This window comes from Thunnus maccoyii, chromosome 21 (genome assembly GCF_910596095.1).
Source record: "Thunnus maccoyii chromosome 21, fThuMac1.1, whole genome shotgun sequence".
Taxonomy (NCBI): Eukaryota; Metazoa; Chordata; class Actinopteri; order Scombriformes; family Scombridae; genus Thunnus; species Thunnus maccoyii.
The window spans coordinates 6,044,209-6,059,346 of NC_056553.1; the positions used below are offsets into that span (position 1 = coordinate 6,044,209).

Here is a 15,138-nt window from a genome sequence, read left to right on the forward strand (position 1 = left end):
AGATGTTAATTGGACCATGCCAACGCTTTATGAGAGTGAGAGTGAGAGGGGGAGATGGATAGGGTGTCCCTACTGATTCACAGATCTGAGGTGGATGAGAGGCGAGCCGCGGGGGGCTGTCCACTAGACTTAAGATGACAACTAGAATTTTAATATCGCTTCAATACCTCTACGTAAGGTTGAATTCAACAGTTTTGAGTTTTATAAACAAGCTTAATAGATTCTTAAAGTTGAAATGTTATCTGTGTAGACATGTAGATGGCATGTGTATCGGAAAAGGAAAAAGAATGATGTGAACAAGCAACTCTGCTCTATTTCCCATTTGGAGATACCAAGTTTGAACAAAACACATCCCTGCTTTGTCCTGCCATTCATACAGTCAGTCCATACTGAATACTCCATTGCCACCATTGCTATTAATGTTCCAGCTGAGCTGTGTAGTGTGTAAGTAGGTTTTCTTACAACCGTCTCCATAACTGTGATTGAACCATTCACTTTGTAGCAGCATCTGCCCACTTCCTCGCCCCAAGGACTGGGCTTGTGAGCTCGCGCACTGTTGCCAAACTGTCAAACCATGTGCCAAAGTGTCAGACAGCTCTCCATGTATTGAAATGAATCTCAATGCACCGAAACAAGTCGAGAAGCCATGCCAAGAACCTAATTTCAAGCTTGACATCCAACTGATGCCAAAACTAGTGTTTATTAAAGTTTATGCCAGTCTAAAAAAGAATGTATTTTGATTTTGAATCATGACCATACAAGCTCATTACATGACAGAAATATTGCACTGTAGTATTTACATCAAGCAAAGTGCAAACAAAGTGCTCATGCTTTCTCGTAAAGAGCAACCAAACATCCCATTTTAGCATGAAGCATGAATATCTTGGGGTTTTGGTCTGTTGGTTGGAAAAAAACAAGACATTTGAAGATGTCACTATGGGCTCTGGAATGGGTATTTTCCCTATTTGCAGACCAATTTTACATTTATTTTTTTTATTTTTAGACCAAACAATTGACTGATTAATCAAAAAAATAGTAGATAGTTGCAGAGGAGGAAGACAGCATTACTCAATTTTCCTCTGGAAACAAACAAACAAATAAAACAAAAAAAAAAACTTCCATTGCAAAGAACACTATAGAGTTAACAGAAATACTAATTTACTATCTGAAAGAAATGGATTTAGTGTTAAGTTTATTCTTTAAGTCCCATCAACAAGTGACAATCTGCATTACACCATTTGATGCTTACACACAGGCAGAGATCTCCTGAATTAATGTCTCAGTGTGAAACTGAGAAGAGGCACAGTGCACGAAAAGCCTCAGGGGAACAGCAACAATTAGAATTAAATGTGTCAGAATCAAGGAAATCCCACTGGTGATGATGAGGAATGAATATGAGAAAAATCATAATCTCAGTTCTGAGTGAGAAAGTCATGATTCTCATTTTGCCCAGAAATGCGCTCTTTTAATAGATGCTTTATTTGTTTTCTTTTCATGGTATAGATAAAAGCAAAATGCATGTGAATGCTTACAGCTGAAATAAATCACAAAGCATTGCTGAAAGACGCAGAAATCTGAAATTAATTTTGTTTGAAAAAGCTGAAAGCCCAAATGCATTGCGCTGCACTGCTGAAAAACCTTAAAGCTGAAAAATGTAAAACTGGCAGAACTGGAAGTTGAACTGCATTACCTACAGAAGCTGAGAGTTGATAAAAGACAGAAAAATTGCTGAAAGCTAAACTGTAATACTGTAAAAGCTGGAAATTGACATGAATTGCCTGAAAAGGCTGAAGGCAGAAATTATTTGTATAGATAGCAGACAGATGAACTGAATTGCTAAACACTTTGGGACAAAAAAAGGAATTAGCTTAAAGAGCTGAGACCTGCAAACAAAAGTTGTGTTTGGTTGGAATAAACCTTCTGTACTGTCATAAGTAGTTAGAAAGAAAGTATTAATTGCATGGAATAAACATTCTGCACAATACACACTACTGCTGCTGCCACTGCAAGCTGCTGCTCCAGCAGCAATTTTTTAAAATCTACTAGCGCCACCTACAGGTGAAGTTATATCAAACGCTACAGACTTGCCCATCTGTACAACTTTGCTGAATTTGGTTACCATGGAATATTACATTTAAGAGATATGGCAGTTAATAAGTAGTCTGGTAGTGTTTCACTTATGGTCACAAGGTTGGACTGTTGGTGCCATGCTGTGTATATTCTCATGGAGAACTTGTGTACCAACTTTCATTTCATTAAAGACAACAGAATTGTAGAAATATCATGTTATAATATAACAGAAGCTCCCCCTGTGGGTAGAACTGTATCAAATGTTACACACTTGTGCAGCGTGGCTATGCGTACAACATTCCTAAATTTTGTTGCAATCGAACTAAGCATCCAAGAGTTATGCCCCGCTCAGTGCATTTAAAATTTTGGTAACCAGTTACACACAAACAGTAAGTCATACACTATTATATATATTTTAATGGTTTCTGCAGGTGCAAGTATACAGAAGTAGTTGGTGATTGAAAAACATACAGAGGAATGATAAATAAAGCTTTGAAGAACAATAGTGTGAATTCAAGCGTCCACGCTAGTGATGTAAAAAAGAAAAAAAGCATCAGCATGAAAACATCAGTCTCTCCAGTCCACACAGCATACTGTAAACACTCCCCTCCAACTACTCCTCCCTATCTCTGTCTGTGCCGTCTACATCACCAGCTTATTCTTTTCTTGGACTATGATGTGGCATATTAGTCTCTTGCTACCCCCACCCCCCCACCCCCACCCACGAGTCTCTGTGGGCACTTGAAAAGCAGTGTGGTGAGCATCTGCGAAACCCCCAAATCTCTCACACTTCATCCTCTCATGAGGGAATCTACCTGGCAGCGAGAAAGCAAGCTTATCTGTGTATGAAATGCTAATGCGAATAGCCTCAGCTCTACTTTGTGGATGAGAGCACAGGGGCCCTCTCCTAGTTGTAAAACCTACCTGCTCTGTGTGTTTTAGCATGTGTGAAATGGTGAAGCCCGTCAAACTCTAGTAGCCTCAACCCGAATTTAGACTTCTCAGACATGAAGAGAACCCAGTACTGTAGGTTATATGAATACATTTCCATTCTGAATCCACTTTGTGTCTTCTTCTCTTGTTCTATTTGCCACAGGATGTTTTAAATCCCAAAAGCACTACAAGCTCATTGAAGTAGTGCTGAAATGCTTAGTGGATGGACAGGAACTTAAGCAGGAACAATTTGATAGTAGAATAATCATTTCTGAAGCCAGTATGCCAATCATTTGCTTCTACCAGCTTCTGATAAACATGTTGAATGTATTTTGGCAGAAACTGAAATTTACATGGTTTACAGCCATGTTGGATTGATAGCAGACTTATTTTCTGCCTTAGCTGGTGCATTCCACCATTTCTTGACTCCACTCCACCATAACTGTTGATCAGCGAAATAGTGTGAAACTATTGGCAGGACATAGACATGAGATACCAACAGATAGCATAGCTCAATAGCATTAATAGTGGTCAAAAACTCTACAGGAAGCCTTTAAGTTTTAAACTGTTGGTTGGGCAAAACAAGAAATTTAAACATGATGGTTTCTTGACTGTAGTTGATGATCTTATGTCATCATTCTACAGATTTGAGCAAGCTGTAAAACTAATACAACTAGTTATTTAAGTTTATCATCTCACACATACTGTATGAAGAGTTTTGCCTCATGTGATGCATAAAAGGTAGTTTGATGCTCCTATTTGTGATTTTGCATGCATGTGCCATATTATTATATGCAGTGAACTGATAATGGGGAATTCTTATTACTATTGTGAGGATGATTTGCCATGTTGCCCAAAACAAGAAATTGACAGAAAATTAAGAACCAACAATTTTGATAATTCATGAAGTCATTTAAATAGCACATAAGTCAAAAATTACAGTATCTCCAGCTTCTACATGGGAGATTTCCTGATTTTCTCTGTTTTATATTGTTGTAGATTTAATATCTTTAGGTTTTGGTCAAACAAAACAAGACATTTGTAGATGTCACCTTTGGCAAACAATGAATTGGTTAATCAGAAAAAAATAATCAACAAATTAACTGACGCTGAAAACAATCACACATTTCAGCATTTTAGTCTTCTGGCAAATGCTTTGATGTAGGGCTACTACATCCACTACCCTTGTCTGGATGTTGTGCAGCAGCGCTGCAGTGAGAGTGGTGAGAGATGATGATGATGCCAGTTGAAAAACTGTGTTTTTTCCCTGCAGTGGCCAGCAGATGGGTGCTGTCTGCTCCATCCTGGCACTCACGCTGTATGATGAGAGCTCAAGAAACCTGCCATTAAACACACAACAGATGGGACATTTTCCATCTTCCACCCAGCTCTCATTAAGCAGCCAAACAACATATAGTGAGGTTGACGAGTGCAGGCATGTTTTCTAATTTGACACCAAGAAAAAAAAAAAAAAAATGTGAAAGAACTCCTTCAAAGATAATTAAGGTTGTTTAACTTGGCATGTAAACATGAGGAGATGAGACCATCAGAGGCTTCCTGCTCTCATCACGGCAACCTTTGCCTTGCCGAGCAGTGTGAAGAGGATGGTGTGTTTCGGTTTTGAGGTAATCAAAGCTGAGGGTTAGGACAGATGGCGTTTGGAGGGTAGTGTACTGGAAGGACAAGTCGCTGTTGACTTTGGGAGACATAGTGGGAGGGGGTGACTGACACACCATCCTGCCCATTTGACTCAGTGGGAGTCATTACTGCAATGGGCCTAATTACCTTCAGGCCTAATCTGTGTTTAAAAACCTGCTGCTTATTGCTTTTAATTACCCACAAGTGTTGGAAAAAGAAATGAAATATGAGGTTGGACCATTTGTCTGTTATGTTTCTTCGATTTGTATGTATACAAGAGAGAGAAAATAGGTGGATTAATTTTTACAATATGTCATATTTTCAAGCTTCAGATGCTTAATTGTAGGTTTAGTGTTCTGTAATTCCTAGACTGTTTACAAGGTGGGCTTTAACTGTTCTTATACTCTTAGTGTCTGACAGCCAAGTGTGTTTTTTTTGCTTTATTTCATGGCTACACCTTGATTTAAAATGTTTCTTGGACAGTCTGACTGTCTGTAGCCATAAAACTAGATTACTCTCACCCTCATCACTAGGCAAGAAGAAAGAGAGTTTATTCTCAGATCTTCAGATCTCGGTTTGACAAGAAGAAGAGGCGAGGGAAGTGTTATCCATAGAGCAGGGTCATGATTATTAGATGATCTTGGGGTTGTTTTCTGCCGACCATCCCCGGGTTACGTAATGTGATCAAAGTCATATTCTTGCAGGTGTTGGAACATGTGCTTGAGTCAGCTATGAGAGAGAAAAATGTCAATCATTTTCTCCTGAAAAAACTACTCAAATTGATATAGACTTTGTGTGACTTTTCAGTAAAAGCAGTATTATTGTAGTGTGAATGAGCTGGAAATGAGATAGATTTATGAAGATGAGTGTATTTAACTCTGGACTTGGGCAGTATGAAGGTTATAGAAGTAAATGTGTGGCCATGTGGGGTTGCTGGTCTGAATCTCAGGGCGTTTTTCGGATTTAGAAATAACTCTCCAGGGAGGTGCTCAGAGCTGCTCAATGGCCAGCAGTAGACAAGTGTGATATTTCAGAACAGTTTACATCTGTGAACACTATTTTATGTGGCTGTCTGGACAGAATCTTCATAACATCAGGAGTCGGTGGTGCTAACAAACACAATGGTATAAAAATATCTCACAAAACCTAAGACGGAGCTGCATGGGAAAAGGGTACACAAGCTCAGATTCTTTATGTAGGAAACGTACAACTAAAACAATTCATTCAGCCATGATTCCCTATGTGTTTTGTAATAAGATGGCATTGTGGAAATACTTGTCTGCTTGGCTAAACCTCTGAATCACTGGCACCTCTCTCCAACCTATTTGTCTCCTCCAATTTCGTGGAACCTCCAGGGTGTGCCGCACATTCAGAGGATTGCCCCACTTGTGAAGCTGATCAGACTAATCTGCTTCCTTTCACAAACAATGAGCTGGGTCAAATCACCCAATAGACTCCAGGCAAAAAGCGCTTATTTTTAGAACAGGTACAGATCAATGAAATGTGTTTTTTTTTTGCAGTTCTGACAAAAGTGGCTGTTATTACTGTCACTGAATTGCAATATACAGCAATTGTAACCTAGATAATTCAGTCTACAAGTGCTTATAATCACAATGTAACACAGGTTCTTGGGGTACCAGTTAACAGAGCCAAATTTGTAACAGTCCATGGAGACAACTTAAAAATAGATATTAAATATCGTTGTTAGATGAAATGCAGTGGTAACAAAGTTAGAGTTGGATGAACTTACACATGTAAATATATAGTATATACATAAATATGTACACTAAATCAAATTCTGCCACCTCTCTCTCTTACAGTCTGCACAAAATATATTTATAAAGCCACATGCTGTAAAAAATAAAGTCATAATGATTGTTTTTGACAACAGACTAAACTACATATCGCATCTATTATGCCAAATACATTTTTTATAGTCGGCTTCCATTTTAGCTTTTATTATAACAGGTTCATGGAGAGAGCACATTCTTATTCAGCAGGAACAACAAAGGAAAATAAATAAATTCAGGATCCTTTCACGACAGTGTTCAGTCAGTATACAGTCTAATTTCACATAAATGCATATTGCTGCGTCACTAATTCTCTCCTCTGCTGTTTATGTCGTACTGTACTCACTTGAACCTTCTCGTTTGCTTACCTCAGCTCAGTTAACATCGCCTGAGACTACAGGCAGCCAACCAGCTCCTATAAATGAGTGGAAAATGTTTTATACACTTTCAGGTGAGGTGAAAAGTCAAGAGTCTCTTTGGCTGTGGTGGTCTCTCTCTCTGACTGGCCATCTTTGTTCTGAGGATAGAACAGTGGTTCAGTGATATGTGTTTTGACCCACCCCGGTCTTCTGCTATCTGGTGTTTGACATCGACAGAAAGCTGATGCTGTGAAATTGAATGCAGTGGGTGAGCTCTCAGCAGGAGCCCAAAACATTAGCTATTAGTGGCAGGCGACAGGAGCCTGTTCTCCCTCTCTGCCGGGCTGAATTGAGGCGCATCTCTGTTGCTTTCTCAACATCTCTCTCCCTCTCTCTCTCTCTCGTTGTCTCTCATTTTATCTTCCTGCCTATTTAAGTGTTTCACATGCTGCAGTGTCATCAGCGGCTGTGGTTACGTGCGAGGAGTGTTGGCTGTATTCCGGCTAAGGTCTTATTTAATTTAAATTGTTTACATGACTAGTTTATTCCCTGCAATTGAGATTTCCTGTGTCCATGAATAAAACAGGAGATGGAAACACAGTATTTCTGTCTGCCTATGGTGTCCAAGCCACAGACCAATACTAAAAAAAAAAAAACATAAGAAAAGATTGATTATACCACTGGGGGTGTTGGGAAGAAGGAAGGGAATGATCCAGCGGCTCTGCAGGAGAAGTTTTGAGTTATGGATGCTACTAGTTAATATGCTCATTATTGGCTAGTTCATTTTGATTAAGTGATCAATTATTTTGTCTATAAAATGTCAAAAAACACCCATCCCAAGTTCCCAGAGCCCAACATGGCATCCTCCAATTGCTTGCTTTTACTGACCAACAGTCCAAAAAGCAAAAGTATTTAATTCAATGAAAACTTTAATGAAAAACAATAACAGAGGAAACCAACAAAATGCTCAGATTTGAGAGTCTGTAATATAATGATGAATGACTTAAATGATTCATGAAAACTCTTTGTTGTCAGTCGACTCATTGATCAAACAACTTATCATTTCAGCCCTAGTATGAGTCTTCACACACATGGTGAATCAAAAAAGTGAAAAGATGTGTCTTTTCTTCAAACAAGTCCCACAAAAAGACAAAAACCAACAATTCTTTCAAGTGTCTCTCAGTATTTTATAACTTCCTCACTCTTGTCTGTAACACTCAGCCCCAAGCTGGGCACTGTAGTTTTTAACAAACCTTACCCAAACAGGAATAAATAGTGCATTTGTTGGGGACTATTTTCTGTGGTGGATTAATACACATTCAATACTGTAGTGAGTATTTAAGGCAGCAGGACAGTGTATGTTTACCATCTAGTAATCCATCTAAGCTTCGAGTTATGCGCTTGTGGCTGAACCACCAGTGGTTCGTACTAACCAGCATCCTAGAACTACTGGCAGCTACAATTTAGGTGTGATGACAGCGAGAAGCGATAGCCCCTTGATAGACAGACGTGATAGACGGTGATAGACAGATGGTTCATCCAGTCACCTGCCAAGTATTTTTTGAAAGTGCCTGCTCTTTTCCCAAACAGTTTCCAAGGACAACTTCTCAGATGGTTCTGTGAAACGAACCATCTGGCGCATCATGTTAAATGTATATGGGATTGACTCAAAATAAATTATATTGCACACATGCATGGTAATGAAGGAACATGTCACCCAGTGCGATGACGTGGCTCAGTGATGTCTTTTAAATAGTTTTTTATACACTTGTTAGTAGGATAAATTCATTGAGATTCACTGAGAATAAGAAAACAGAATATTTAAAATTAACATATGATTACAACAAGCATCTTTAGCAGATTGGTCCTAATTTAAACTTCATATTCAAATCAAATCATTACATTTACAAATCAATCAAAACTGACTTCCATGTGCATGTAAATGTCGCCACTTTTGCATGCATCTTGCCAAAATCTCCTTGGCTGCCACTATGCATAACCCATCCTGTTAAGTGCTGCACATACTGTATATAAACACGCCACGGGCAGAAGGCTGCTCAAAACAATATCATCATCATAAAAGGGGGAAATTATTTCCATTGACAGAGCCAGATGCTGTTGATTTCATGGCTCCCTGAAATGTATTTTGCTTAGAATCAGCATGATAATCAGACAATTAGGAGACTGATTGAAGAGAGCCCCAGGAGGCGAAAGTGAAACCACTGGAAAAGATATTCTCATTCTGACACAGAGTCTGACTCACTCAGGTACCACGATTGTCTCACTGATGCTTTGACTGTGTAGTCGTCTGTGCAGTTACAGAAAGAGTGCAGGGGAAGCAGGATTTGGGCGTCGCTCTACCTATGCAGATGAGAATCTTGTCCCAGATTACACATGTTTAGTGTGTGGCTGAATATTTATCCTCTGCTGGTTTAATCCAAGTGGATGTGGAACAGACTTTGCCCTCCCTTTCGGTGGCGTGGCTGGCAGTAGGTATTACACATTACAACCACCGCACTTAGTCAACATCACCAACTTCTATAGTTGAGCTGCATAATTTGAATGTAGAGATACTTGAAACATGGGGATTAGTCAGGGGTTCTAAGCACATCTTAATCCATATATATGTAAAATATTTATATTTATAAAAAATAATGCGGTGATTATCCTTCAAAGTATGTGACAGTCGTAAGTTGCATTAATGTCTCGTTTTAGCTTTTCTCTCTTATGTTGTCACATGCATTGTATGAGATAGAGAGCAGCAGCCTTTGAAGTCTGTCAGCTCCTATATCCTATTAAATATCAAATACATGTGTTTGTCCTCGTTATAATCCCCACGAAGCTGCTATTCTACTGTAGCATTTTGAATATTGGACCAACTCTCCTGCTGTAAGTCAAATAGTATTTGAGACTGTGGTTGTTCTTTTGTTATTAATTATCATTTATGGAAAAAGGTGAAACTTTTTACTTTTTTGTGGTTTAGACTTACACTTTTCACATGAATCACTCTAGCTTCACTTGTAAACACAGGTAGTTGGTTTTCAACTACTGAAATTACTGATTATGTCTGTGAAGTGCATTAATGACATATTTTACCAAAAGTTGTTCAGTTTCACTAGAAGCCATTTCAGCTAAAGCAGTTTGCTTTTTCATGCAAGAAATTAACCATTTAGTTTTTAATTGTGGTCAATTTATTGTTTTCAGAGATGTGAGTCAGTGCCCTCGGTCATACATTTGAGAATAGTCAATAGTCTCTTCATGTCTGTCTGAAAGGGATGGATGGCTTGGCACATGTGTATTTCTTTTAAACTTCCGGTATAATATCTACAGTGAAAATCAGACATGTATGAATCCAATGCACCCACTGAAACTGCACACACTGACATGCAAGACATGAATATACAGCATTTACCGCTACGTCAGTTAGGCAGAATGACACTTTACAACCCTCAGCTATATTCCACTCTACTGACAAGCCGTGGCATTTTCTAGTGCTGTTACAAACTAGGGAACTAATTTAACAACAACAGATAAACTGCAAGCATGTGCAATTTTTTTTTTTATAGTGGCTGTCAGCATTATACTGACATGGGTGAAAATGATAGGGTCATTTACCATTTAGGCTCATTTATTCATTAGAACTGTCTCACTGACTGTTTAATAAATAAACGTAAATTGAAGGTTGTCTACAGGCTTTACAACACTCAACTACTGTGCTGTTGAGTGTACTGTATGAGACTAGGTGACTGACTGTAGTGGCTGACTAAATAAGCTGGCTCGACCGATGTCAGGCTTATTCACTTTATACAAAAAGGTCAAATGAAAGGGCAAGGTTTATGATAATTCAAATCATGTATTTCACACGTAAATAAGCACCTTGCCACAAAGACACCTAACAGACTCACAAATGCAGACTCCGTTCTGCTCTGTGAGTTGTGTGAGGCTTTCAAGTAACTCCCGGTGATCAGTGTGTTGCCAACAGAGGACAAACTATATAGTTGCGACCCTGCTAATAAAATAGCTCAAGCACGTCTTTCGGTTTCCATTACTTTCATTTTTAATGCTTATACAGATTTATCTGTATGAAATTGCCAGATGAAATCAATGTATTTGTTGGGATCTATTCCCAAGGACACTTGGCATACTCTGCGTGCAGTTTCATAGCATAGAAAAACAAATTGGTGAGCAGTGGGGAGTGCCAGCTTCATGCTTCAGCAACACTTAAATAACACATTTTACTTTAAAATCCACCTTAAAACAAGATGATTCTCCATAACAGCTTCTCTTTAGAGACCACTGAGTTGCACATGCAGGTGTAGTGCACATTCTTCTGACCGCAGGACTTGGAAGCTTGATCTGAAATGCTCACTAACTTAGGGGTTCAACAGTGCTTGCTGTTATTTCTACCAATTCGATGCCATCTTCAATATGTAATTTTGATTTAAAAAACTGTTTCCTTCTGTCGTTTCCATTCCACTGCCTTCTAAAAATCACCCCATGCCTTACATTTGAGTGGCTTGATGTCTGTCCTTATCATAGGAAATGTATTTCTTCCTTCCACACTTATTATTCACCATGCTGAGGCACACACTAAGCCTCGCAGCATGCCCCGGCCATGTTAAAACACCCAAATCAAACCTTTTATTTAGGTATTTTTTTAATAAAGCCAACTCCTTTGGCAGCACAGCCAGTGCTGCACTGCTCTGATACATGACTCTGACCTCACAGGGCAGTATCAGTCACCAACCACGCTCTGACCTTATAGGCATGGACAACCTTTTAATAGCAATGTAACTCCTCAAGTCTAAACTTGTTTGTATCATTTGCATAATTGCAAAAATGTCCTGAATACTGAACAGAGATTTCTTGTTGCCTCTTTGTACTTTATCACAGTCAACCAGTTTGAAGTGCATGTCCTCATCTGTAAGGATTTATGAGTCGCAATTTAATTGGAGGGAATTAGTGGACATTTAGCTTCTAATATCCATCAAATTAATCTCTGTTTCTGTTTCCTCTCTTCTCTTTCCCAGGAAATCCAGAATGGCTTCCGGGATTAACCTCTGCTCTTAGTAGAACTACCCAGAAGTTCACGTTCATTTACACAACGTCTCACAGCCTGAGAAATTCCATAATGTAAATGTATCTGGCTCTTTTTTTTTTTATTAAACCTTCGGCTTTGGGCCATGAACCTTAGAGGATTTACCGGGACCACTGTTTCCATAGTCTGGATTTAGATTCCTCGTTTGCCTGGACTACTTCACGGACCTGCAGCGGTGGCTAGTGGTGGCGGCTGTGGCGGCGGTGGTGGGAGGAGCTTGCCACCTTGGAACACAGGGATAATTTTACAGACACGTGCGCCACCATGAGGATATCCACCACCTCCTGTATCTGTCCCTTTCTGGTCTGCCTCTGCTTCATCCAGAGGTGCTATGGGGCGAGCCACCATGTCCCCGCCAAAGTGCCCTCCAAGAACCAGACCAAACTGGCCAACGGGGAGACGGAGGTGCACCACAGGCCTAAGCGTGGCTGGATCTGGAACCAATTCTTTGTTTTAGAAGAACACATGGGACCAGATGCGCAGTATGTGGGAAAGGTAGGATTTCATTGAACTGACTGCAACTGTAAAAAAAAAAAAAAAAAAAAAAGAATCTTTTGATCCTGGGGAACTTGCTTTTGAACAGCTTACTTAGCATTTTTGTGTCTCCTCTTGTTTATTGAGAAATGGGTTATAGCAGTAGCAAGCTGTTCTATTGAGGCCGATTGCCACATCAGCATTGTACATACTTCTGATGGGTAAATTCAGGTTCATTTGTGAAGATGTGTGTTTTTTTCCATCACTACAATGTCCGGCGGAATTTCTCTCATGATAATGTCCAAAAAATGTTTTATTCTCTGTGATTAAGGGGTGCCTCACAGCATGTCTACCACTCTGGGAAGCCAGCTACGCAAGACTGGATTAAGTTTGAAAGTGAGAATAGACCTCGACATGAAGCTGTCTTTGAACTGAAACATTAGATTTGGTCTCTCGGTGGGAAATGAATCTGGATTTGATCTCTTGTTGGGAAATGAACCACCACAGTAAGAAATTGGGCAGTAGTGCAATGGGGATAGAGTAAACCAGTGTGCTTCATAGTTAAGAGAATTTTATGAATGTAATTTTAGTGTCATTTCAGAGAGCTTGATGTCTCTCACAGTGAAAAAAACATAGGCAAGGCAATTTTATTTGTATAGCACATTTCATGCACAGAGGCGATTCAAAGTGCTTTACATAAAATAGATAAAAATGAGCTAGCATAGAAAGATGAAAAGATAAAAACAATGTGTGAAAGACATAAAAAAGAATAAAAGTCAGTGTGCAGCTATGAGTCATAGTGCATTTATTAGCAACAATTAAAGGAAGAGGTGAACATAAAGTCTTTAACCTGTTTTTAGAAGTAGCCAGAGTTGGGGCAGTTATGTGTAGCATAATAGCTTAATGAGGCTTCACCATGTTTCATTTTAGGCCTAGGAACAGTTATCAGCCTGGTCCCTGATGAAGAAGTCTATTGGGTATATAGGATGGAAGAAAGTCTGAGATGTATTTTGGCCCAAAACCATTAAGTGATTTATAGGCAAGTTATTTTTGACAAGTAGTATTTTGAATTCAATTCTATAGCACATCAATGCATTACCAATGCAGGGACCTGAGAACTGGTATAATAAGTTCAGCTTTCTTTGTTTTTGTCAGAACTCCAGCAGCAGCATTCTGAATGAGCTGTAGCTTCCTCTGTGCTTTTTTGGGATGGCCTGAAAAAAGACTGTTACAGTAGTCTAACCTACTAGAAATAAAAACATGAATTCGTTTTTCAAGGTCTGTTTGGACATTTATCCTTTGATTCTTGCTATATTTTTAAGATGATAATAGACCAGTTTTGTTATTGACTTTATGTGGGTGTTAAAATTTAGATTTGATAGTCTTATACATAATGAGGCCTAGTGGGAGCATGTAGAGGTAATAATGAATAAAAGAGGCCCCAGAATTGAACCTTGAGGTACCCCACACATCATGCTAGTTTGCTCAGATTTGTAGTTACCAATGGAAACAAAATAGTCCCTTTCTTGCAGATATGACCTGAACCAATCTAAGACCATGCCAGAGAGTCCAATTCAGTTTTCCAGTCTGTCTAATAGTATTGAATGTTCAACAGTCAAAAGCAGCCCTAATATCCAGTAACACAAGGATTGAAATTTTGCCAGAATCAATGTTCATGCAAATGTCATTTAGAACCTTAATAAGAACATTTTCGGTGCTGTGACAGGGTCGAAAACCTGATTGGAATTCATCTCAGATACTATTTGAGGTTAAAAGGTTGTTAACTTTGCAACTTTCTCGATTGTTTTATCTATGAATTGATATGGGTCTGTAGTTGCTAATTACAGAAGCATCCAGGCTACTCTTTTTTAGTAGAGGCTTAATAACTGCGGTTTTTAAGGCCTTTGGAAAAATGCCTGATAGGAGGGAGCTGTTAACTATTTGCAGTAAGTCTGTCGCCAAGCAGCTATAGACATTTTTAAGGAAGCTCATTGGCAGAGTGTCAAGGCAGCATGTTGAAGGCTTAAGATGTTGTACAGTTTCCTCAAGAGTTCTGTAGTCAATGGCATTAAACTGGGTCATGTTTATCAAGTTACTTTTATACAGATGTAGTGGTGACACATTTTTGTTTGACATGGAGCTATTGATAGTTTGTCTAATGTTTTGAATTTTATCCCTAAATAAGGAGGCAAACTCATTGCATTTATCGGCAGATAGGAGTTCAGGAGCTATTTGTGCTGGGGTTGCTGGTCAGCCTAACAGTGGTGAACAGAGTGCGTGCATTATTAATGTTTTTGTTGATGATATCAGAGAAGAACGATTGTCTAGCACTTTTCCGATCTAGATTGTAGGAATGAAGTCTCTCTTTTCCGGCACTCTTTTTTCTGGATTTTTACAGTTGCAGCATTTCTCCACGGTGCTTTTTGCTTATCAGAAGTTGATATCATCCTTACAGGAGCAATGACATCAAAAACATTCACAATTATTGAATTGAAATTAATTAAGAGATCATTAACAGAGGCTGAGGTAGTAGAAATAGTTTCTGCAAACAGTGCACTAGTTTTCAATCTAAAATGAATGTCAGGAGTAATAAACATTTCAAAGAAAATGCAAAGATGATCAGTCAGAGCAACATCAATAGCCGCAACAAATGATGATTTAAAACCCCTTGTGATAAATAAATCCGAGGTATGCCCTTGGTTGTGGGTGGGCCTGGATTCATGTTGAGACAGTCCAAAGGTGTCAAGTAAGTTGTTTACTTCTTTGGCATCGTTAT

At 39.0% G+C, this 15,138-nt stretch overlaps 1 protein-coding gene across 1 annotated transcript in view; it reads left to right on the forward strand.

Annotated features, from left to right (window-relative positions):
- The window catches only part of LOC121888462 (cadherin-18), an 88,800-nt gene that overhangs the window by 8,047 nt on the left and 65,615 nt on the right, over positions 1-15,138 (forward strand). Inside the window, exon 2 of the mRNA XM_042399971.1 lies at positions 11,821-12,383. Within this exon, the coding sequence (XP_042255905.1) occupies positions 12,153-12,383 (231 nt within the window). The 5' untranslated portion in view covers positions 11,821-12,152. The remainder of the gene's footprint in view (positions 1-11,820; positions 12,384-15,138) is intronic.